This window comes from Ictalurus furcatus, chromosome 16, assembly GCF_023375685.1.
Source record: "Ictalurus furcatus strain D&B chromosome 16, Billie_1.0, whole genome shotgun sequence".
Classification (NCBI taxonomy): Eukaryota; Metazoa; Chordata; class Actinopteri; order Siluriformes; family Ictaluridae; genus Ictalurus; species Ictalurus furcatus.
In genome coordinates, this window is record NC_071270.1 from 16,887,552 (window position 1) to 16,914,085 (window position 26,534).

The 26,534-nt window shown below is 39.0% G+C and overlaps 3 protein-coding genes across 3 annotated transcripts in view; all 3 read right to left on the minus strand.

Annotated features, from left to right (window-relative positions):
- dact3a (dishevelled-binding antagonist of beta-catenin 3a) overlaps positions 1 to 3,968 on the minus strand; it is a 15,294-nt gene extending 11,326 nt beyond the window's left edge. The window contains exon 1 of the mRNA XM_053645470.1: positions 3,028 to 3,968. Coding sequence (XP_053501445.1) covers positions 3,028 to 3,276 — 249 coding nt within the window. The 5' untranslated portion in view covers positions 3,277 to 3,968. The remainder of the gene's footprint in view (positions 1 to 3,027) is intronic.
- A 924-nt stretch (positions 3,969 to 4,892) lies between these two features.
- On the minus strand, positions 4,893 to 11,091 carry hint1 (histidine triad nucleotide binding protein 1). The gene is made up of 3 exons (XM_053645471.1): positions 10,889 to 11,091; positions 6,204 to 6,308; positions 4,893 to 5,216 (listed from the first exon to the last, which is right to left on the minus strand). The coding sequence occupies exons 1-3, from the start codon at positions 10,997 to 10,999 to the stop codon at positions 5,052 to 5,054; spliced, it is 381 nt and encodes a 126-aa protein (XP_053501446.1). The 5' UTR covers positions 11,000 to 11,091; the 3' UTR covers positions 4,893 to 5,051.
- Positions 11,092 to 23,671: 12,580 nt separating this feature from the next.
- LOC128620697 (C-type lectin domain family 10 member A-like) lies at positions 23,672 to 26,304 on the minus strand. The gene is made up of 3 exons (XM_053645937.1): positions 25,451 to 26,304; positions 23,946 to 24,339; positions 23,672 to 23,678 (listed from the first exon to the last, which is right to left on the minus strand). The coding sequence occupies exons 1-3, from the start codon at positions 25,602 to 25,604 to the stop codon at positions 23,672 to 23,674; spliced, it is 555 nt and encodes a 184-aa protein (XP_053501912.1). The 5' UTR covers positions 25,605 to 26,304.
- Positions 26,305 to 26,534: the final 230 nt, after the last annotated feature.

Genomic DNA, 26,534 nt, shown 5'->3' on the forward strand with positions numbered 1-26,534 from the left:
ATTCTCATGTCTAAATAGAGAAATGAACACACGCCAAAAAAAACTATCACAATGCTTCGATTTTTTGCTAACGCATGAATAGCTGAAGTTTAACACCAGCATTATTGCTTGAAATGTCCAAGCAGATGATGTAATAAACAAATCTCATCGCTGCGTGCAAAAGCTGCATGGATCTCATACTCAATTTCAAAGTCCGCTTCACTCCTCCACACTCAAAAGACACACTTCTTTTGACTAATCTACACCACTTATCCATGGCAGAGAGTTGGCTGGAGTCTGCAACATGTCTGTAACCTTACCCTACAGCCCTACACCCCCATACCTACACACCCATCCCCCTGGCCTCAGACCTAATCACCCAAAGCTTGTTAGTTTAACCAAAATGATGTCATCACACAAATTAACATGGGAACATAATTGAAGGGCGGATCTGGATGCAGTGAAGGACTAAGAAGACAATACTCAGACACAACACACAAGCAAGGCTGTATTTAACATTGCTGTTATCATCTCACTTCTCAATTGCTCTTCTGCTCCTTCAGTGCTCAGCTGGTAGGGAGGCTGATTGTGGTAATTAGAACAGCAAGCCAACTGCTACAACACAGTTTTCCTCCTAGGCCTCATACACCACTCTACAGAGCCCACTTAATGAGTTTAGCCAGAGATAAAATTTGGAGAAGCTGCCTCAAGACAACAGGGGTTTATACTAAAAATAAGTTCTAAAAGCTGCTCTCTGCTCCAAAGCAATGAGAAAATGATATTTAGCTCAAGAAATCATTTCCAGCCACACCGGCACAAGATCCCACATCTGAAAAATGTTCACTTAAATGAAAAACTAAAAAGGTCTGCACGCAGGACATGCTGACTGAACCTTAAGGAGCCCACTTAAACCTTCCAGAATCTAGTGCATTTTTCATGACCGTTCCATCAGAACACAATGGCACATGCACATATAATCTCAGTCCTTCACCGAGACACCTCTGTGCAGCCGGACTTGTGAGTGAATACTGATAGAGTGCACATGACCCGCAGTTGCTCAATGAGATACAATGCGGCATGATGCACGCATGCTCACGCCCAGATTGCGGACAGTATGAATGGTGCTTTCCCAGCTGTCGCCTGCTGTCAGATTGCTGTCAGCACCATGATGCCAGGAATAAACTGGTCTGGTGTGTTTGTTGAACAGCAGGCCTACTGCATATCTTTACCAGCCTTGATATCCCCCTGACCCCCACCACACACAAACACACACACACGCGCACACACACGGTGGCTTGCTGGTACACAGACCCCCCACTTCTATCCACCAGGGCCTGTCACATACTCAAACAATGAGATTAGGCCACTGCAGACGCTATTTCTCTGCAAAAGAGATAACAAATCTACAGGAACAGAAGGGACATGGAGATCTGTAGTAGATGTAGTAGTGACCTGCAGTTGGAGGCGTTACACTTTCCAAATATCACTTAATTTAATCTTTTTTTTTTTTTTTTTTTTTTTACAAGCTTTGACTTTTAGATTAAAATAACTTCTAAAAGTAGCTCTCTGCTTCATAGCAATGAAAAAACATTTGCTGCAAATTATATTTAGCTTGGGAAATAATTGCTAGCCACAAATAGTCACAAGATCCCACATCCGAAAACATCTACACCAGGATTGCTCACTTAAATGAAAAACTGTACATTTGCACCCAGGACATTACTGTTATTATTTGCTTGTGGACAGCATTGTTGGGATCCAGTAGTAAAGTGTTAGTGTGTGGTTTTGTGGGACATGCTGACAGTCATCATTTGGTCACCCACAGACTGAGTTCTTCCATAAAAATTACACTTTCCATGGTTTAGAAAGCTGACAGCAGCCTCGTGCACAACTTTCTTGCTTGTGAGTAAGCAATTATGTTGATTTTTTAAAATTGGCTTTCTTAACCGATTCATGTCTTTTAGTCCATGTTATTTACTTGAATTAATGTTATTTAATAGTGTTCTTAATTTCCATTAAACGTTCAGTTGGCCTCGTGGTCATAAAACTTAAAGTGCACCTATGATGGTTTTGAAGCGTGCCTAATTTTGTTTTAAAGGTCTCATACAATAGATTTACATGCATCCAAGGTCAAAAAACACTTTCATGTGCTCATAATTTAAATTGCAGCATTACTTTTGTTTCCCCCAGTGTCAAAAATGACTAGTTCTAAAAGATTCATTCTAGACTCCTCCTTTCAGAGAGCATACTCTGCTCTGATTGGTCAAATGTCTCAATCTGTTGTGGTTGGTCTACCGCTGTCAGCGAGCAGCCAATGAAGACCAGAGGCGGGGCTTTTTGTTACAAACCTATGTAGGTTCGTACAGGAAGTAAGTCTGGAATTACTAACAACTCATTTCAGAATCGGTTCCTTCTTTTGGGAGTCAATAACTCCGTTTGTCATGCACTTTGATTTTTAAAACTTTGCAGACTTTTTACATTCACAAACAGCTCTAACACACTACATGAAAGGTAATATTTGAAAAACCATAATACGTGCACTTTAACTGGATCTAGTAATGTAGTTTGAATGTTCCTACATAAAAAAAGGTCCCATTTTTGGTAAGTTAACATTCCTCTCATTGATTGGGTCCCTAAAGGGTTCTTCAGTTTGTTTATGTCTGGGGCAAACTTAAAAAGGTGCTGTGGAGAACTGCTTTAGAAATCTACAACCATCAACCACCCAAATAACTCTTAAGAAGCCACTTTTTTTTCCATCCATAAACATGCAGGAGAGAGAAAAGTTGTGAGTGTGGCCAAACATGAGATGCAAATGTTCATACATTTCGAAATAACCTTTAGCTGGAGTAAAAAAATTTAATAATAATAAAAAAATATATAATAATAATAATAATAATAATAATAATAATAATAATAATAATAATAATAAACAGTGCTACTAATTCAGGTCCAGGATATTAAATTCGATCAGTTTCCACTTTCCCCCCACCCCACCATGCAGTAGCTTATAAATGAGTGTGCACTTTCTCTGAACCGGATCACTTTTACCTGCTGTTCTGCTGATCCCGGCTGTTCCTGCTCCAGGTTTGCAGAACTAGGGAAGCAGTGTCGGATTAGTGGCCACGCTGCGCGTGCACAGCCCGGGCCTGGGTCTCCGAGACTGAGCGCGCTGAGCACGAGACTCTCCTGCCGCTGTTTCAGCATCTCCAACTCACACAAACCGGCCAGAGTTGCCTCCAGTCTCTCCTTATACCGGCTCCGTTCCGCCGCCATCGCAAACGAGAAGGCGCGGTGCATCCTTAAACCGCTGTTTTGTTTTTTCTTTAACTAAACACCCTGGAGCAACTTAAAAAAATAAAAAAATAAAAAACCTCCGCCGCTGTACTCTACAAGCACGTTCCTTCCTATTGTCCTGAGAAGTGCGTTAACATTCCACCCTGTTACTCATGCTCAAAAACCGCAGTTTGAGATAATCCCCCTCTTCCCAAAACTCCAACTCCATTCTCCATCTCTGCTCTGTAGCTACGCCTGGACTGGATGGCATTCTTCTGCAGCTGTCAATTGCTAATTAGCATACCACCCATATGCAATTCTTATTGGTCAGAGTTGTTCCCGCAAAGTGAATATACATGAGCTAACCCCGCCTCTTCTCCGGGTGGTTAGGGCTTCGTGTTTGTATGATTTGACACCTTAAAAAATGCTAAATTGTCCAGAGCAGAAGTTTGGGAGAGATTTGATCAGTTCAGGCGCGCTTCAAAAGCTCAGATGATCCACTTTATCCCACCCTCATAAAAGGTCTGGGAAAGTTCATGATATTCATTAGTTCTGCTAGAGAGAAATCCAGTTTTATGCTTTCCCCTACATCAAAGGTTTTTACTGATGTAGTAATTAAGCTGTAAATGTGAATCTGGATAATGTGACATGGACTGATTGTTTTATGCAATAATGCATCAAATACAATTACATTGAGTCAACCAGTGAATTTCTTTCTGTTGAGAATTCACCCACGAACACATTTAAATGAGTCCCATCCTGGATGCATCACAACCTTAAACCCAGTGTTTCAGGGATAGGCTTTGGATTCACCTCAATCCTGACAAGATGAGTGAGATGATGAATGAACATTTTCAAAAATAATTTCAAAATAATCATATTTCTATCATTGTTATAAAAATGTCAGATTAAACCTCTTACCTATTTTACAGTTTAGTATTCACTCACACACTTGTATAGAACTAATTATTATTATTATTAGTAGTAGTAGTAGTCGCATCCAGAATGGCTTGCCCTGAATGTTCTCTGGATTCACCTTCAGCACTTACTGAAGATAAAGGAACATTGCTCATGTCTCCCACATTTAAGAATTTTTAATCAGAACCTCTCGTATATTTCTAGGAGTAGGCCAGTACTGCAAGACAGTGCTGTCACAGTGGATTATCACTGCACGCATGGAGGTCTGGACAGAACTGAATCGTGAAGACGGAGTCCATGACTCATGGTTGTTTTTAACAGTAATTGGCTTTCTGAGCAGATAAGTATCGACCATAATAAAATGTAACTGAAAGGTAATTATTTACAATTTCTGTATTCCTCACCTGTAACCGAAGTAGTCTACAGCCCCAGGATGAAAGCTTTACTATTTTAAAATGATCACTGCCTAAAATTCAAACTAAACCTTCTGCTCAATTATAAAATTCAGACATTTCAAAGTACAGTTCCTCAAATGTTTTGTCAAAGATAGTACTATACTTTACATACTGGCAGTCACTTCATGTTTCCTGTAATAATGCAAGAGCGCCCTCAAGGGGTGAAGAAGAAAAAATGTTGTGTGACTACTCACAAAGATATCAGCGTGGGCACAAAAGTGAAAAGATTACAGATTTAAAACAAATCGCATCAATGAGACACTGGTGTGATAGTTGGTAAGTGCATTTATTATTTTCCCTGTTTCATCCTCAGTGGTTAACATGACATTACAGAACTTAGCATGGTGATATTGACAAACACCACAATTCTCCAGCAACTGCTGAAATTAATGATGCTGCTTTATGTGGAGATCAGGATTGGGGAGCTTAGCCTGGAGGCCAGCCCAGCTGACGGCCACCCAGAATATGCAGGTGGACGTGGTAGACAGACTGACCCCCATGAGGGCCTTCATTCAGCACCATCCGGTAGCCATTGGGCAATCCCACCTGCTCAGCACACTTCCTGCCAACAAGCATCAAATGTCCAAGAAGCTACAGAGACCGAGAAAGAGAAAGAGAGACTTATCATGATTGAAATATCACATAGAAGCATATGACTTGGAGCTTTATAAACATGTCTTGGAATAATAATGCGTGAAATAAACTGTCGAATGGAATTCTACCTACACAGTGACAAAAGTTCCTTATAATTATAAATAATGTACATAAATAGGGTCTAAATCAACAAACTAGTAAATACTTGTATTTAACCTACAGTATAATGAAAGAATTTTTATTTAACTGATTTATAATGAAAGTAAAAAGGGGAAGAAGAAGAAAAAACGGATATTGCACTGGCAAATAAACTTACATTGGCTAGTTTTAGCTTGTGAAGCCAATGCACTTTTACTATGAAAAGAGAACTTACTTTATAATTAGAAATTTCACTTCACTTAATTTTTATAGTTAGTTTCCATTTCTTTTTTCTGTTGTTGTTGGTGCATGTGTCCAGAATTAAAGTATCAATGAACTGTTCACTAAGCTGCTAAAAAGCTAAATCGTACTTTGGGTTGTAATTTCATCCCGTCGACAGGGTGCAGATGTGACTAATATTCATGTCTAAGAGTGCTAGACAGAAAAATAAAGCCTGAGTAGATATCGGAGTTGCCGCAGCTGTGGTATGGCAATTAAACAGGCTTAATTGGACGACTCGAACTACTATTGTGTTGGGAAGCAGCCAGATGGCAGGACAGATGAACTAATCCACAAGTCCCTGCACCGCTCAGAGGTATTTGTTAACTGCGATGCGATGCGAACAAGTCAGAAGTGTCAACATATCCCATAATAATCTGCTCCGTGTATTAGCTAGTCTCAGAAGAGTTAATATTTCCAAACTGTGTCTTAGTTCCCAGTCCCATGTGTCTCTAGTTGTTTAGCTGAAGATTACAATGACTCTGTTGGTGAGCTAACTGCTAAAGATGATCAAATTCACCACATGCATGCAACCATCTCAGAATATGTAGAACAGGATTCACTTACTGCTGCATCACTGTCCTCAGCTTTCGAGATCTGAGGAATGGGTTTTCTGGGGACTACCAAAAAATGAGTAGGAGCCTGCGGAGCCACATCATGGAAGGCTATGCACTTGAAAACAGAAAGAACAGAATAGTGTAATGAATGCATGACACTTGCAGAATATTAAAACATTTGCAGCAGCATTTCACAGAGCGCCCCTATCTCTCTCTCTGTCTCTCTCGCTCGCTCTGGTTTTCGAATCCATATTCAGCCGATTAGATCAGACTTGATCAGGTTTGTACAGAATTCACAAGAAGTGGCGTGTCAAGAACGACTCGGATTTGAGTGTCACAGATTTGTGCACCTTAATGCAAAGCGTCTTTGCTATTTTGCATGTTTTTTTCCCCCAAGTGTAAAGCCAGTACGTGTCTTCCAATGTTTGGAGGATGTCCAGAACAAAGACAAATAGGCAAAACAATGAGACAAAAGCTTACGATTTTGATCACATCTAAATTAATTATTTGGTCATAATACGGATGGGACGTGCTCACTGGCGGCTGATTTAGTGCCACTGCGCCCGAAGACAGCAGACAACAAACGTCTGTCTGTGTCAATTTGCCTCTGAACGTGACCACTGCTATGATGTTTGTCTAAACGCCGCCAACAGAGGAAGGCATAGGATACATGAGCCCACATCATGCTGATTGATGACGTAAGCATAACATAGTAATCGGACCTAGAGAACACGTTATCACACAGTCTTCTATAATTCAACCAAGATTTTATCTGGCTACCATACAATCCAATAAGTAATTCTCTTAGAGGTAAGTAAACAAGTAGGCCTATACATAATGTCGACTTGGACCTGATGTGTTCTTTGAATAGAAAGTTGACAAGAATAAACTTGACTAATAGATGGACAAGATTTACTGTACACGGTTAAATAATGTACATGAAATCAAGCTGTACTAAGGGGTGAGTGGAATTGATTTTACAGTTAAAGCGCTCCTTGTAGGTTTGGGAATGAAGTACAGCTGCCAGTATTCTTTAATAGCCAATTATAATGTACAATATTACAAGGTACAAACTTTGAAACATGGCCGAAGTTAAATATAAACTTTGATAACAGGGTTGATCTGTTGCAATAAATGGGAATCAGTACAAGTGGCGTAATCTTTGAGTAAAATGTAGTACAAAGATCCTGACTTTACTTTCCAAACATGAACTATTTGCTTTAGGCAACTCTGTTTTAAGCTTGCTATTCTTGCTGAGAAAATTTGCTCATCTTGTTACAAAGCGTATTAACATTCAAGACAAGGTTCATACTGATGCACTAGAATAAATTTCAGTGGATTATTTATAATGCGTTTTAAAATGCATAGCTTACATTTGGTCTCTGGTTATCTGTGTCGTACGCAACTATGATATACATTATACGGCCAAAAGTTTGAGGACATTTGACTATCATACCAATATGTGGTTCTTGCTCAAACTTTTGCCATAAACTTGTAAGCACACAATTGTCTAGAAGATCTTTGCATGCTGTAGCATTAAGATTTCCCTTCACTGGAACTAAGGCGGCCTGAACTGTTTTCATCACGATGATGCCCCTGTGCACAACGCGATCAAGACATGCCAAGGTTCACGTAGAAGAACTGGAGTGTCCTGCACAAAGCCCTGACCCCAACCCCACTGAACACTTTTGGAATGAACTGGAACACGGACTGCACCCCAGACCTCTTCACCTAACATCAGTGCCTGATCTCACTAATGCTCGAGGCTGAATGAGCACAAATCCCCACAGCCACGCTCCAAAATCTTGTGGAAAGCCTTCCCAGAAGAGTGGAGGTTATTATTATAACAGCATGTTAATGGCCATGGTTTATGGAACGGGCACATTGGGTGTGATGGTCAGGTGTCCACATACTTTTGGCCATACAGTGTATATGATACAATCTAGGTCGTTCTGGAATAATTTCACTTGTATTTTGGTTTACAAAATGATTGGATACTTCAGTATGTTCTACAATGACCTTTAATATGGAGTATATTAAATAATAATAATAAAAACAACAACAACAGCCATGAATGAAGACATGAAGACATGATTTTCAGCCGCATACTATAACTGGTTTGTCCACATTTCTGAGCAAATCTCAGATCTGAATGTTTTCCTACTTTACTGCAGGGATACTCAAACTTTTCTAAATCCCTACAACAGTAAAATAACTAGGGATGCACCAATACCACTTTTTTTCCAGACCAAGTACAAGTACTTACGTTTGGGTACTTGCCGATAACAAGTACCGATATGAGTAATTCACACTTTTCGGAATGCCCCACGTCTGAAGCATGTCATCAAACGCACCTGCTGTGGCTTGGCCAGTGTGCGAACCCCTAAACTGCGTTGCTTGTAAAACGACCCTCTGGGGAGTAAAATCCTCATCAATCCACTGTGCTGTTAAACTTATAAGAGACATTGGGCTGACACTGCTAGTCCAAATATCAGTGCTGAAGCTGAAGGCTGAAATGTCCTGCAACAGGTTCCTGATGTGCTTTTTCACCAAGTCATGCAGCTTTGGTAATGCGGTATCTGTAATGCGGTGATGGCTGGGAATCTCATACTTCGGCTCAAGTACACCAAGAAGATGACGAAATCCCGTATTATCTACAACTGACAACAGTTGGTCATCAAGAGCAATGGACTGGGTAAAAGCTTCTGTTATTTTTACTGCCCGTGGGTTGTCTCTGGACATTTTCTCTCGCTTCTCCAGCGTTTGCTGTAAAGTTGGTTGTTGCTGTTTCCCACTGCTAGCATTGGCAAACTCTTTGCACTCTGCGTTATGTTTGTTCTTTAGATGTTTAACCAAATTGCTTGTGTTAAATGAGCTATTTTTTTACCCCTCCTCTTGACAGTTTAGCAGAGCATAGTTTGCAGTCTGCTCTACTTTTATCATCATCACTTACCTTAATATATCTCCAGATTGCTAACATTGCTCCTCTTCCGACTACCTGCTCAACTGAGGATAGGTTAGTCTATGTCATGTTGTCATAAAGTGGTATCAGTGCGGTTGTATCGGGATAGTTTTACAAGTACGAGTACATGAGCACAGTATCGGGCCGACACCTGAGTACTGGTATCGGTGCATCCCTAAAAATAACTATTCAAACATTAGGCTTATTATTTAATAGGGCTGGTGGGTGCTTTACTTCAGAGGATGTGTAATATTATCTGTTCGCCTCTCGTCCTGAACATGTCGCCATCTTTCATGTTTTGAATTTTGAAAACGGTTTTATTTCTTAAACATGTTTCAAGTTGTTAATGAATTTAACTGTTGCACATTTACAATCTATCCATCCATCTTCTATACCGCTTAATCCTTTTCAGGGTCACGGGGAAACCTGGAGCCTATCCCAGGGAGCATCGGGCACAAGGCGGGGTACACCCTGGACAGGGTGCCAATCCATCGCAGGGCACAATCACATACACATTCACACACCCATTCATACACTACGGACACTTTGGACATGCCAATCAGCCTACCATGCATGCCTTTGGACTCGGGGAGGAAACCAGAGTGCACATTTACAATCTTTTCATTAATTTTACAGTAATGTGCATTGTTTGCACATATTTATGATTTCTTGTTACAATGTTTGCTACTCAAAGTAAAAATTAACTAAACATAATTGTGTGGGCCTTATTATTAATGTAACTGTGTATTTCAGTAATATATCTAAGTAGGAGGGTTTCCGTTACCAGCAGTTATATTAAAACATGGATTCCATGTCTGCAAAACATTTTAAATGTAATATTGATAACTAATCGATATTGAATTGAAACCATATAAATAAAAATTTAATCGAATCGCCAAATTGGTCACAATACCGAACCCTATTATTTAAATATGTATGTATAATGTTGTGGTTATTTATTTCCACCAGAGAGCTTTATATTCCTGAACTTTCCACTGAAATTACACATTAGATCCAAGTGATTTATTAAGGTTTTTGACCAAACAAGCTAATAAAGTATTGTTTATATTTAGCTGAAATTTGATAACGGTGGGTTGTAAATTTTAGCACTTAAAAAAAAAAAAAAAAATAATAATAATAATAATAATAATAATAATAATAATAATGACAACTAAAAAACAAGAAGCCCACTTTAGAAACTAGTTTCACTGGTTGTTGTTGCAGCTAACAGCCGTCTGGTGCAGTGTGAAACAGCTCAGGGGTTCAGGAGGTTATCTACGAAGTTCGGATCATTTTCTTGACTCGGATCTTTGAATCTCTTTCACCAAAATGAACGGATCTTTTTTCCAAGTCATTTCGTTCATTTCAGAAGAATATAATTAAAATCTCTCTCTCTCTCTCTCTCTCTACGGAAACGAATCACTCTCTGTGACAACGAGTTGTTCCCGAGTCATATTAAATATTCGTTCAAAATGAACGACACATCACTATTATCTACTTCAGCTAACGCTAAATATGACTTCTCCAACACAACTTGGCTCGCTAGGCGTTGGAAGACTAACAACCTGCTGAAAGACGACGACTTTTCGCTAGAACTGCACGGCTTTATATTGTTTACACGCACGACAGTGTCGCTAACTGTCTGAACACAAGACCGTTTAACGATAACGCAGACGTGTAACTGCAGAGCGCGAACAACCAACACAAGTTAGCTCAGAAAAATGAACACACACCTGGTCGTCTTCGTATATGATATTAGCAGGAATCTCCTTACGAATTATTTTGCCAAAAATCGTATCCCCTCCGGGTTGTGCAGATTGCGCCTTGGCGATCTCGTCAGCCATGACGCTGAGTCTAGCAAAGATTCACCAACTGCAGCTCCAGCCAGACTGGTTGATGCTACCGCTCAGTCTGTACCTGATCTCCAAACTGTGTCCGCTGGACGTGTAGGTCTGGTGCTTCAGCAACAGTAGAGTGGATGTATGACGCAACATCCGGTGGAGATGGCTTGAAGATCAATAAAAGGCTAAGAGGCCTGGCAGAAGTGGAGTGTCGTGGTGCGTTCACATCGCCTGTCAAACTGAAACCTGCAGTTTCCTATAACAGCACGCCATGGACTGCCCTGTTTCTCTTATGTCACAACAATTTGAAATATTTTAAATGATTATTGCTATTTTTTCCACTTATAGTTACATATTAACGTTGTGGAACGTCAGTGAAAAGTTAGTTCCTGTTATAATTTTATGATTTACAGCGGCTTTTTTTTTTGTTGTAAAAATTATTTTGTCCGTGTTGATGCAAACATTTTGCAAAAGGTGTGTATTTTTATTGGAATTTTACTATTTCACCCTCATTTGCTTTTATCTGGGCCGGATTACCCAGTGGGCATTATGGGCACAGGCCCATGCGCACTTGGGGCCCAAGCGAGGGTAAGAAAATATTTTTTCTCCTTTCCTTTTTTCGGAAAGCAATGTCTGGTTTGGCCACATAAGATTACAAAAAGACACGCTCCACTTAACATCAAAGCCTGAGTTGACATAGTATGTTGATAACCAGCGTCATTGTACCAATAAAGCCTGATGGGATTGGTTTGGTTTTGTCAACTCGAAACTAATCCCATAACCCTGAGTTTGTTCAACTAGCTTCATGATACAGGCCCCTTTTACAGTATTTACATATATTTACATAACAGTGTGTGTGTGTTGTCCATAATCCAATCCACAACAGGCGGCTCTGGATGCAGGTTTTAATTCTAGCTGAGCAAGAGCTGCACCTGAACCCACCTGTGTAATCAATTGTTCTTTGGATCTTGAACCTTTACTGGTGGAAACAAATGCTGTATTTTTTTTTCATACCAAAAATATTTGCTTTATATTAAAGATGTTGCTTTATTGGAGTTATAGGTAATAAACTTTATTTTTACCACCACAAATTGATTCTAATGAGGAAGATGTGATTTTTTTGAACCAAGCAAACAGTAGATTATATCAGTGCATCAAACAATTTCCTGTTTGTTGTTCAGTTTAACAGTTTATTCATTTGTTGCTTTTTTAACAGTTGAAGCCGGCCATCCATCATATCCTGTCTATAGCTAGGTGTTCCTTTCTCTGTATTTATGTGAGTTTTATCTTGCATGAGAAAAAAATATATATTTATGAACTACACTTTGGCTTCACCAGTCACGTCCATGTTTGTCTCATATGCTTCAGCTTTGTTGCAGGAGTTTGTACAACCCTTACTGTATGTACCTGTTGGTTACATGGCACTATGTGAAGCTGGATAGGTGGAGTGAGTGAGTGTGTGTGTGTGTGTGTGTGTCTGTGTGTGTCTGTGTCTGCTCCTTCCTTTAGATTGCTGAGACCCCATGTTTAGGGTTTTCTTGATTCGTTTCTTTTATACTGGTGGTGTTTTGTACAGGATTGGTGCTTTTCTATAATTACCTGCTCAACATTTCTGATCTGCTCATTCATATGTCTTATATGAAACCACTTGGTAAGAGGAACCAAGAAGAAGAGCTGAACTGTATTGTATTTATTATAATGTGCATATCTGTGTTTGTTTTCTGTGCATATACCGTAGTTTTCAGAGAAATAAAAAAAAAAACAAATTCTCATTTCTGTTGTATGAGTTTTTCCATTGAGGTGAGTTAAATTTGAAAAGCCGCTTACAGTAGGTCTAAGTAAATATAGTGTTTTGATTAATGAAAGGAAATTCTCTTATGTACTCTTGTATTATGAACTGTATTAAGACTCCTTGGATACAGGAAATACTGGGTTATAGTTTCTGTTTGTGTGTCTCTGTGCTATCAAATACCTATGATGAATGTATATATTTAATTACCTCTTTAAATAAGCTGATCAACTGCCATCCTTTCTTATAGCTGGCACATGTATTTTCTGTCTCTTGAAAAGACTTATTTTCATAGTGTGCTGTGTGTTTTTGTTTTGTCTATCTGGCTGGCCCCTGCACCAGTAGAAACCGTCCACGCACTGCCGTTATCAATGTGTATAAATATTTCTGCTCTGCATGAATAAAGTGGGATGTCTGTGTGAGCATGCATGAAGTCAGTGTGTGTTCATTTTAGACCCCCCAGGCCTGAATGCTCCACGGTAAACCACACTTTCTAGCTCATAGCAGCACAGAACTAAGAGTAAAGTTAATAGAAGTAATTGTAGAACAGGATGAAAGGGCTGACGAAGGTCTGGAAGACATAATAATTATATTCCTGAGATACATGGAAATCTAACAATTATATTTAATGCCAATGTAGTAATTTGTTGGTTTCTAATTGCTGTTTATTTACAGAAAATCCTTTTTACAGGTTTTGCGCCAGTATTTTACAGTAAAATGGCTGTAGTTATAGAAAAATGCTGATATATGTAGGGTATGGCAATACTTTTTTTTTTTTTTTTAATTGTTATTCATTACATCTCTGGCAACCACAGCTGCCAGCATTTACCATAAAATATACTGTAAAATGATAATGTACAGTAATATAACATATTTAATGGTAATATATTAAAAGCAAACAGTGTTAATTTGTTAATATAAAAAGTTTGCCTGTTAATTTTACACCAAAAATCTGGCTATATGTATATATATATATCACATATATCAAAATGTGCAAAGATTTAGATAAATTAGGAAGTGCTGTAGAAAGGAAATGGAAACTGGTTATCCAGACCCTTATGAGCTCAGTTTCTTCCTTATGGTGCGTTAGTTTGTACTAGGTATGTCACGAAAAGCGATACTTCGGTACCAAGTCGGTACCAACATTCTTAAAACGTGACGGTACTTGCTTTTCAGCATTTCCGTTGGTACCGATTGTACCGAGGTTGCGATTCTTCCGGACCTGATGAGGGCAGCAAATACGCACAAGTGTTTTAGTCGGTCCACAAGTGGTGAAGAAGAAAAGGAACGCCTACAAGCACACGGGAAAAACTACAGAAGCTTAGCTTAGCTTAACAAGTGTAGCTCCGCCCCAACACGTTGAGAGGAAAAGAGAGGAAAGCTAGTATCAGTTTCTGGTGTGCAACCCATGCTATCGTTCATTTCAAACAAAGCGAGGAAACACGTGCAATTTGGCAAAGCACCTGAAAGTCGGTCCTATATTATGTTTGTTTGAGGCAGCTGGCATTGTGGCTGTGAAACCAGCTAACGTTATGCTCCATGTAATGTTTGCGATAGCCAGTTATTTGTTAATGACGCTAATACATTGCAGTGTTATAAACTACCTCCGAATGGGCCACCATGCATCGCCATTCAGCCCGTGTCCTGTCAGCTAAATGTAGCCTAATGTCACTAATAATTATTCACATGTTCATGCTTTTAATAAATCTTTTTGGCCTGCCACCATATCAGTGAATTTAAACTAATGCTTGTATTCAGAGTATACGGTGCATGCGTGTGTGTGGGTGTGTGCGCGTGCGTTTAGGAGTGCACATCCACTCATTATCAGACAGTGTCTGATAACTAAAAGTCCCCGCTCTCTCTCTCTCTCTCTCTCTCTCTCTCTCTCTTTGCCAGTATCAGCCAGAGGAGGATGTCCTCCAGGAGACCACCGACTACTAGGTTTTTGGTATCGTGACATCCCTAGTTTGTACGTTTCACCCGTAAATGAATAAATTGACCAACTTGCTGCAAGCACTTGTGATAATTAACTGTGATAGTTAACTTTGAAATCTTAACAGCAAAATTGCACATTGAGATTAATCTATTATCAGATTATTTGGCATTAAAACAACACGAGATTATTAATTATACAGATTTAACAGGTTCAGACTGTTGGCTAGAGTGTATTTGCTTGTGTGAAGAAAACTGTGAAATTACTTCTCAACACCAAGGTTTCAACTGAAGAATTTCTACATTGTAAGTATATGTGAAACCCATGAGAAATGCTTATAGTGTGTTGTAAGAAAAGACACTTGAGACATGAGTGTTGAACAAAAAAAAGATACTTTACTGATTTTTTTTTTTGCTTTTAAATAAACACGCAATGCAGCTATTATAAACCTATATTAACCTATACATTTATTAACCTATACATTAATATCTATATTATTTACAGATATTAGTACACGTCATACTACACGACCCTGACTGAAGTATTTGTATTATTTTATTTAAGGTTAGATCTGTTAATTTAGTTCTGGCTGTAACCTGTACTATAGGTTAATATTAACATGCTCCTTCTAATATGTTATTGTTTCTATAGTAACAAATTATACACAGGGACTTAATCTGACACTTAATCTGAGACTAATAATAAAAAGATTTAAAAATTAATTGTTTCACAAACTAAACCTCATAATCGTGAATATGATTTTTTTTTGTTGGTTAATAGATATTTATTTAACATTTATGGACGGAGTCTCGGTTACACTTTCAGAACTATAAACCATTATTAAATTGTGTGAGGGTTTGTTCACTGATAAATGAAATACTGTTCTCGTTGGCAAATTGCTGTCATATAAACGGATTAATAGATTATAGTCCAACGGGGGGGGGGGGGTAATTACTTTTGTCTGTTGTGTGATATTGCTTAATAGTAAACTACTTAATCTTAAAAACTTATAAATATATACATATATATGGTGTATCCGGAAAGTATTCACAGCGCTTCACTTTTCCCACATTTTGTTATGTTACAGCAGAGGTGTCCAAACTGCGGCCCGTGGTCCATTTTTAATTGGCCCGCAGCAAATTCTAAAAATATAATGGCATACGGACCACTCATGAAACTTGCGCTTGACTGTATTGTACTTCTCAGTTTTAACACTAGGTGGAGCTATTGTCTTGAACAAGGCAGGTTATCCACAAAACAAGGATAATAAAATAAAATTATGCCGGGATTGACCAAAAATGGTTGAACCAAAGAAATTTAGCAAGTGAGTGCAGAAAATGGAAAAATTAATATTTCTTCATAAAAGTATTCATAAAAAGGGGAAGTGTGTCTGTTTGATTTGCAGTGAATCTGTTACAGTGATGAAAGTGTATAATGTACGCCGACACTATGAAATCAAACATCAGACCTACTCATCCTACACTGGTGCCGAGCGACAAGACAAAGTTGAGCAAATGGTAGCTATCCTGCTAGCTCAACAGCAGTATTTTCCCGTGCTAACAAAATACAAGAAAATGCCACAATAGCCAGCTACGAGGTAGCTCAACTCATTGCACGACATGGGGAACCGTTCTCAGATGGGGATTTCATTAAACAGTGCCTTATTAAAGTCGCAGGAATAATGTGCCCAGAAAAGATGCGGGAATTCAACAACGTGAACGTCCAGAAACACAGTTGAGCAGAGACTCGAAGACTTGTCAGCTAACTTAAAACATCACGTGTCAGATAAAGCTTGTGCTTTTGATTTTTACTCGATTGCATGTGATGAGCGCACAGATATCACAATTATTAATTTGTTTGCGGGGAGTTGACGATAACTTTTGCATTACGGAGGAGCTGCTTGATCTTAGAAGTCTAAAGGGCACAGCAACGGGTAAGGACCTTTTTGAAGCTGTGTCAAATGCAACTGACAAGATGGAACTTAAATGGGACAAGCTGTGTGGGGTTCCAATGGATGGGGCTCCAGCTATGACAGGCGAGCGTAAAGGAATGGCCTCTATGGTGTGTGCCGAGGTGAAAGAAAGTGGAGGTGAGGCTGCTCAAATGCACTGTATCATCCACCAGGAAGCCCTCTGTGCCAAGACAGTCCAGCTTGAGGATGTGATGAACACTGTTTCGAAAAGAGTCAACGAAATTCGAGCATGAGGGCTGTACCACACAGAATTTCAAGCTTTTTTCCATCCATCTTCTACCACTTACTCCTTCTTCAGGGTCGCGGGGAACCTGGAGCCTATCCCAGGAAGCATCGGGTACAAGGCGGGGTACACCCTGGACAGGGTGCCAGTCCATCGCAGGGCACAATCACATACACATCCATTCATACACTACGGACACTTTAGACACGCCAATCAGCCTACCATGCATGTCTTTAGACTGGGGGAGGGGATACCCCCTGGGGGGATACCCCCGCAGCACGGGGAGAACATGCAAACTCGGCACACACATGGCCCTGGCGGGAATCAAACCCCGGACCCTGGAAGTGTGAGGCGAACATGGTAACCACTAAGCCACCGTGCACCCGGGACCGTTTTTATTTTTATTTATTTTATTTTTTTAACTCACCTATAGTGGGAACATCGTTGCAGCAACACTGTTCCAACTATAGGTGAGTTAAAAAATATATTATACAGTATTCATGCGTTAATACGCTCAATTATTTAATAAATTAAGTTAATTAAAATTTTCCAACATTAAAATTTTCTAATAAACGTTGATGTTAACAAGCCCAATAACTTATTTGTATAGTAAGCTTAAATATAGCCATCCCCTTTCCCCCTTAATTTTCCCACTTTATACAGGGCTGTGAAGGGGGATCACCATCCTGACTAAGAAGCAGTCTGAGGTTGCTGTTTTGAGAAAGAACTGCCAACCCTTTTTGTAACAAAAATATGAAACCCCATTAATGGAAAGTTTTGATGTAGGCTGTTTTTTTTTTCTTTAAGCATATTCAATTATCAAGCATAATTTACCTACATTTGATTGATATTGCTAACTTTAATACACTAGAGGTGAGGCAATATACTTCATCTCTAGTGAGTGGCCCAGCCCTTTGTATATTTTTCTGTATGTGATCCTCAGTGAAAAAAGTTTGGACACCCCTAATTTATTTTTTTATGTAAGTGTCAAAAAAACATTTACAACATTCCTAAAAACAAAACACTAGGTGGTGTATCACTGCTCTGAACATACCAGAACCTCGGACCAGGCACCACTGTGACGTCACACCCTCAACTCACAGCCCCTCATAACCAAACCTTTTTGAGTAAACTGATGCCAACACAACAAGCCACTTGCACTAATTCAGTAACCCGAGTCTGGAATGAAATTCAGAGAGTTTGAGCTATTAGTGCGAGTCCATTTCAGACAGGACGCACACAGAGAGGACAGATTGTACAGTGCGTGTATAAAAGTTAGCACATGGATAACCACAGACATGTGTTATAGCCTTGTGTTATAAATGTGCGCATGTTGGACACAAAATATTGATTAGATTTAGATGAAGCATTTAAGATAACGATAGATGAAGATATTGTTATTCCTATAATTAGGTTAGATAATCAAATGATTGTAAACAATAATGTAATGTTTATTTAGATTTCCACAACATAAACTTCAGAGTTTTTTATTGAAATATGTGCTTGTTGAACATTCCTTTCTAAATGTAGTTTCCCTCTGCTGTTAGAAAGCCTTTATTTGTAACATATACATTACAGTACAGCCAAATACTTCTCTTCACATAGCCCAGCTTCTTAGGAGTTGGGGTCAGAGTACAGGGTCAGCCACGATACGGCCCCTGGGGCAGAGAGGGTTAAGGGCCTTGCTCCAGGACCCAACAGTGGCAGCTTAGCCATGCTGGGGTTTGAGTGGCAGCTTGTGGAAGCTGACATTTACATTTACATTTATTCATTTAGCAGATGCTTTTATCCAAATCAACTCACATATGACAAAATACAAGCAAAGCGATATGTCAAGCAGAGAACTAGAGAAGCAGAGTGCGCAGAGTAGAGGTGTAAGAGTATAACAATACAGGGGCGGAGACAGGACATAATCCATAACAAAACACACATGTCAAAGGTAAACAATGTCAATGTCACTGAAAAACCCAGAAGCATGCCGTCACGCTTAGCATTGTAATGTGCATTCTGTACAACAATATTTAGCATTATTTACATTTATTCATTTAGCAGACGTGTTTATCCAAAGCGACTTACACAAGGAAATACAAGCAAAGCGATATATCAAGCGGAGAACAATACATGTAGTGCTACTGTACACAATCTATAATTGAATTCTAGAGAAGCAAAGTGCACAGAGTCGAGGTGTAAGGTTTTTTTTTAAAGGGAAATGTGGCGGTTGGCAGGTTAGGGGTTAGTTACATGCTCACGGAAGAGGTGGAACTTTAGCTGTTTTTTGAAGATAGAGACAGATTCTGCGGTCCGTATTGAGGTTGGAAGTTCATTCCACCACTGAGGACAGATAGTTTGAAGGTTCTGGAAAGGGACCTTGAGACACACTGAGTAGGCACTACTAAGCATCGGTCGTTAACTGATGGCAGATTGCATGAGGGAACGTAAGCCTCAAGGAGGGTGTTGAGGTAGGGGTGCTGTTCCAGACAAGGTCTTGTACGTGAGCATCAAGGTCTTGAATTTGATACGGGCAGCTACAGGAAGCCAGTGGAGGGAGATGAAGATGGGTGTGACATGGGCTCTTTTGGGCCGGTTGAAGACGAGTCATGCTGCTGCATTCTGAATCATCTGAAGGGGGTTGATGGAGCTGGCTGGGAGGCCTGAGAGTAGTGCGTTGCAGTAGTCCAGTTTTGAGATGACAAGAGCCTGGACTAGTAGCTGTGTAGCTTGTTCGGTGAGACAGGGTCTGATTTTCTTGATGTTATACAGGATGAACCTACAGTTGTTGAAATGTGGTCTGAAAAGGTCAAGCTGTCATCGAAAGTCAACCAACTCTGGTTGGTTTGAGTGTGGTTGAGCCGAGCTACACAGTGATGATGTGGTTGATTGAGGGCCAGACTGTATAATACATGCAGATCCATGTAGTAGGAATTTTCTTATTCATGACATTTTAAGTTGTTTAAGGTTGTTTTGGAAAAACGTAACAGAAAATATTTTTCATGTAGAAGTTGTACAGTTAACATGGTGCTGATGCACTACACTTTAGTCAGTGTAACCTAAACGTTTTATGGAGTATTCTGGGAATTTAAGGGTGTTTTTCTTGTAGTTTTATTTTTAATTTTGCAGCAGCGTGAGGATGGTAATTAGTGTCACTGGGTGTAATACATTCCTGACTATATTAATGAATATTTAAACATTAATATTATTTTCTATTTAAAGAGCACTGTAATGAAAGTTTGCAGTCAGTGTGCTGCTGTGTTTTTAACGAATTTATCATTCCTCTTTTAGATCAGTGTATGATGCGTTTATCTTTTCCTGATGTTTCTGTATGATTATAATGATTATAATATGATAATCAAATCCACTGATCTAACCTTTTATGCTATTTTTCTTTTTGACTGACCTTTTAGTGCTTCTATTTTTTAAATAAAATGTAAAAAGCTGGTAAAGCCTGTACCATTGTTGCATGCACCCAGAGATATATACACACACTGACCACTTTATTAGGAACACTACACTAATATTGGGTAGAACCTCACTTTGCTCTCAAAACAGCCTCAATTCTTCATGGCATGGATTCCACAAGATACTGGAAACATTGTTGGTCCATGGATTCATGTTGTTGGTGTCAAATTCTGTCCTGACCATCTGTGTGCCTCAGAAGAAATCATGATTCATCAGACCAGGCTACATTTCTGTCTTCAGCTGTACAGTGTCGGTGAGCCTGTGCCCACTGCAGCCTCAGCTTTCTGTTCTTGGCTGACAGAAGAGGAACCTGACGTGGTCTTCAGCTGTTGTAGCTCATCCACCTCAAGGTTCCACGTGTTGTGCATTCTGAGATGCTTTTCTGCTCACCACAATGATACGGAGTGGTTATCTGAGTTACTATAGCCTTTCTGTCAGCTCCAACCAGTCTGACCATCTCCTCTGACCATCTCCTCCAACCATCTCCTCTAACCATCTCCTCTGACCATCTCCTCTGACTTCTCTTCTCAACAAGGTGTTTCTGTCAGAAAATCACATCAGAACTTTTTTCACCCTCACTGTGATATTACAACGTATACAAATTAAGTGAAAAACAATCAGAAACATTTTAGAGAAAATTAGTAAAAATAAAAAACATACAATAACCTGGTTGCATAAGTATACACACTCTTTTATAATTGGGATGTGGCTGTATTCCGAATGAACCAATCAATTTAATCTCATGTCCAAAAATAATTATCATACAGCTGTTATCAATGAAATTATTCTGATTAACTTCAAATAAAGATCAGCTTTTTCTATAGGATTTTCTTCACATCTTATTGATTTCATCTGTCTGCTGAAGCCACGGTCCACTAAGAAAGCCTGTACAGGGTCTCACTGTTGAAAGGAATCGCTAAAGAGAGGGGTACAAAAGAATTTCAGAAACATTAGAGGTACCATGTTCTGTGCTATTACCAACAAGTGGAGAAAATGGAGCACCACAGTGACATCACCAAGAACAGGACTTCCCTCCAAAATTTATAAAAGGACAAGACAAAAACTTACCAACTATACTTTATATTTGTACATTCCTGACACATTAGACTCAGTGGAAATACACGATCGACATATTTATACTTTATACATTACACACACTTTGATTCGTTTAATGGACTGATTGATTCGGGAACTCTGCTGTAAGAATTTCACTCACTTTTTATACTTTTTCATCCTGTATAAACTGTTAAATCTGTAATGTGAGAATAATGTCTAAAAGTATAAAGTATTCAAACTACATTCCTAAGCCCATTGCTCACACAGGTAATTAAACTGAGAGCAGAATATAATTTGATAGTTCTATGAAGTTCACATCACATGCATGCTGAGAATAACCTCAAATGATTACGTATCTTCTGTAATTTGTTATCCACAAATGGCACAAACATCTCAATATTAATGCTCAACTTAAAATGGACCATAGACTCACAGTACCCTATATGCACTGCAGCCCATGTCCAACTTTTGCCTCTAAAATAAACACAGACCCATATTAGTATTGGGACTCAAGACCCACAGAAACACTGATAAATGTCTTAAGAGGAAAGATGCAGTGCTGTGAAAAAGTATTTGCCTGATTCCTGATTTCTTCTGTTTTTGTGTATATCTCATACTAAATAGTTTTAGATCTTGAAATGAAATACAACATAGAACAAATGAAACCTGAGTAGCCACAAAATACTGTTTGTTTTTTTTTAAATTTATTTATTTTATTGAAGCAAAAAAAAAAATGTTATCCAACACCTATCACCCATGTGAAAAACTAACTGACCCCTTAAACTAAAAATCTGTTAGAGGTTACAGTGGTGATGAAGAAACCTTCACACTGTACCGATGCAGGAGTGGAGGAGATTCAACTGGAGATGTTGAAGGCACTGGACAAGGTTAGGGTTGTGTAGTTAACACACATCTTAAATTTTCCATGGAGATCTGGGACAGTGCCTTTGGACTGGCAAACAAGGATAGTGACCCCTGTTAAAAAGGGTACCAGAAGGTGTGTTCCCAATTATAAGTGAATCACACTTCTCAACCTGCCAATGTTCTGACATGTGCGATAGTTGAATCTGGGGTTCAACAGGAACAGGACCACTCTTGTACAGCTTTGTGAGAGGTTATGGAGATATGCTAATTCAGTCTACATGTTTTTGGGTCCTGGTAGAGCAGGATAAAATGCACAGTTTGATGTAAACAGACATTGTGTACAAGTAAAATAAAAATATCAATATTGCATCAGAAATCAACCAAAAGAAATAGTGTAAATATGACTTTCCCACCACCATTAATAGTACACTACAGAATTATGCAATTTGAGACATAGCTAAAGACTTAGAGGTCACTCCTTTCCCTGGTCATATTTTAACAGCATTTTTATTTCTCCTTGTGAAACACCACTCCATCTGGTTGTTCTCTCCATTTCACTGTGGTGTCCCCTGCTATCCCATGATCTTGCAGTTTCTGCTTGAGCTGAAGAACAGAATAAAACATTTCTTACTAAAATAATGCAGTATAGAGACACTAATCTTTTGGAAAAATCTGTAAAAAAAAAACAAAAAAAACAAACAAACAGACAAAAAAACAGTGCTACAGAAACTAAACACAATAGTCAGATACTGATTCAAATAAAGTGTGTATGTGTTGATGACTCAAGTTCTGGTTGCAGTAATGAGGAGGGGAATGTATGGGGTTGTAAACAGGGTCTTGTGGAGGATGAGACCCACCTGCTCTAGGGTTACTGCCATTATTACGGCACCATTCATATCTTCACTGGAACGGACCTTAACGCTTATGATTTGCTTCATTCCTGTGATTACTGAATGCAAAAATATATACATATACAAACGAGTACACAATTGAATAAAATCAGTTTAAATAGGTCTAAATATGAGACTGATTAAAACTGTAACTCACCTGAGTAACAGAAGAAAGGCATTACATCTGAGCATTGTGCATCAACGGCCTGACCATTACTTAAATAACCACAGTTTTCATTCCCCAGGGCATTGTCAGGTTTTCCAGGCATCCAACTGATGGTAGACAAGTTGGTTATGTCTACCCACTTCCAGGAGTCTCTGAACAGACCAATCCAAGTAAACGTTGTCAATGGAGTTACCAAATTATATACAGCTGAGTATTCAGTTGCATCTCTTGTGTTGGCCAGGTCTGTGTGGTACTGTCTGCAGTATTTCTGAGCGTCATACCAAGATTTTTTATTAGAAAAATAAGTATAGCTGTAGTTTCCAGTGTTATTGCCTGAGAGAATTGAAAAACACACAATTAATACATCCTGAATTTTTACAGTGAATGTATTGCCTCATAGAAGTGGAAGATAAATGGGCTACAACATAAAATTAAAGGTTTCTCTGACAAAAGCAAAGATAAAATAAAGGGAAAACACTGTGCACATTTTGTTCAAATTAGTTATAAAATTTGCTTTTTAACATTTTAACATGTGAGAGTACACTTTACACACAGTTCAGAATTATTTATAAAACAACTTTCAAATTTGAAAAAAATGACTGTGAAATATGGAGCATCTCACCATCAAAGCACACAAAAGGTAATGCTTCTGTACATATTCTATCTGTCCAACCTGTAGTAAGTAACGCGACACATTGTTGATTTCCGCCACTATTGTTAGGCTCAACTCCAGCCCATTTTTTCACACTTCCCAGGGGCTCATTTCCAAAGGACCAGCGCCAGCTATTGATGTCATTGTACAGTCCAATCCAAGCACTGGAACTGAATTGAACTCTCTGTGCTTCATTCTGAAGCTGGATCATGTTATCATTACTTTCAATGATAGCCATGTCGGCATGGTTGGTCTTGCAGTAAACCTGAGCATCACTCCATCGTTTCCCCTGTTGGATCAGATAGTACTTACGAGGGACAGACAGGGTGAGGGGGACGACTCCTGTGGAAGAGAGTTTAAAAGCTTTATTCAGTGTGAGATCTGTGGCAGATATTCCCTTAACTTCAGATCTTCAGTGTGAAATCTCTTATTTTCTGCCTTGGGATCAAAACATGAAACATTACATTTTAATGCTGTTCATAAAAATATGTCCCTAAACGCAATAAGTCTGAAACTATCTACGTCTATTGCTGCATGTCCTAAATATTGCAGTTCCTCTTGCTAGAGGTGTCCTGTATGAGACAGTAGGACTACCAGTTCAGAAGGATGACGGTTACCATGTGCCTCCTTTCTGTAAATTAGTCATCATTTGAAACCACCACACGCTGTGTTCTGACTTTATTAATCATAAGTTAAATGTTCTGTAATTGACATGACAAATTAATACTTGTCTCTTTAAGAAATTATAAACGTTACACCCAGAATTCCCGTAAGTGTCTGTGGTTAAAACACTGGAGAGTGCTCTGTAGTCTAGCTTGCAGATTTTTCCTTATTTATTATTTATTATTATTTTATTATTTATTGTCTTTTTTGTCAGTGATTTTGAAATGTCTCTCAGTAAAATAAGATTTATTTAGATAAATACAATAGCAGTGTTCATTTAGGCTACTGGCGCTGATGAGTGACTCAAAACGGTGCATGTTAACTAGGCAGGACAACAGAATAGTGATATGTGGGAAAAAATAGTATTAAGTAATTAAGTATAGTAGGGAATATACAGTTGCAATCAAAATTATTCAACCCCCATTGCAAATCAGGTTTATTATGAAAATTTACAGACTTTCAGTTGTTTGCGATGAACAAATCAAACAAAAGCAATTGAAATAGTTCAACACAACGAAGGCTTCAATTGGTTTCCCCAAATTCAACTGTAAATGCAACTTATAATGATTTCTCCAGTTTCAAAATTATTCACCCCCTTCATGGCAAGCATCTTTAGTACTTATTAGAGCACCTTTTACTGTTATGACCTGCTGGGGGTGAATAATTTTGATTTAAACTGTAACTATTAGGGAGCTCAGTCTATGTCTTGATTTCTGTAAAGCTGCTTTGCGACAGTTTGTATTGCTGAAAGTGCTATAAAAATAAAACTGAACTGAATATTTTCTCTCACCTGTGAAGAACAGGAGAATGAACAGATGCTGCTCCATGACTGATGTTGTTGGGAAACTCACTATGAAATAAGAAATGAGAAACTGCACAGTAGTCCTTTTCAAAACAGCGACTCTATTAAAACTGATAAATGCAAGTTCCACATCGCTACACATCGTTATGTTTGAAGGTAAACACAAATTCACCAAGTCATTTTCACCAAGTCATTAATGAATTCGCTTCCACAACATGATAAAAGTTCAAGAAAAACATAAATTCATCTCCTGAAGGGGAGCTGTGTGTTCCCGAACATCTGCTGCTTTGCCTCTTGATATCTGTAGTGCCCTTTTTGGAAGGTTCTTTTCCTATCGGCTTCACCAGTCAGATAAAAAGGCCATAATAATACTCGTGTTAACATTAGCATAAAGTATTACACATATAATTCTGAGCTTACCGAGATAACTATATACTACACTGTATGGCCACTATATGTTTGTGGACACCTGACCATTACACCCATATGTGGTTCTCCCCACATACTGTTAGCACAACGTTGCAAGCACATAATTGTATAGAATGTCTCTGTACGCTGTACACTGGAACTAAGAGGTCCTAACCTGTTCCAGCATGACAGTGCCCCTGTGCACAAAGCAAGCTCCATGAAGACATTGTGTGTTACGTTTGGTGTGGAAGAACTCGAGTGTCCTGCACAGAACCCTGACCTCAGCCCCACTGAACACCTCTGGGATGAACTGGAACCGACTGTGTAACATGGGCCCCCTCGCCCATCAGGTGAACAGAGAGTTCAAATGATTCACTCTCACTGATCTAACTACATTAAATATACAAAGACACAGAAGGTTCCCAACACCTTACGGCTATCATGAGTTTTGTAGCTCAACAAAATAAATTCAGCCTCATACACTCTCTGTCATGATTGGCTGCAACCATGTAGCTGGACTTCCTTCCTGCCTGAAGTTTAGGCATTGCCATTGGCATTACACATATCTATGCTGGCATGTGACGTTTGTGTACAAATTTCCTGCCATTTGTAGTTGAAAGATCAGACTGTGATTTACTTTGACCAGACTCAGAGCAGGTCAGGA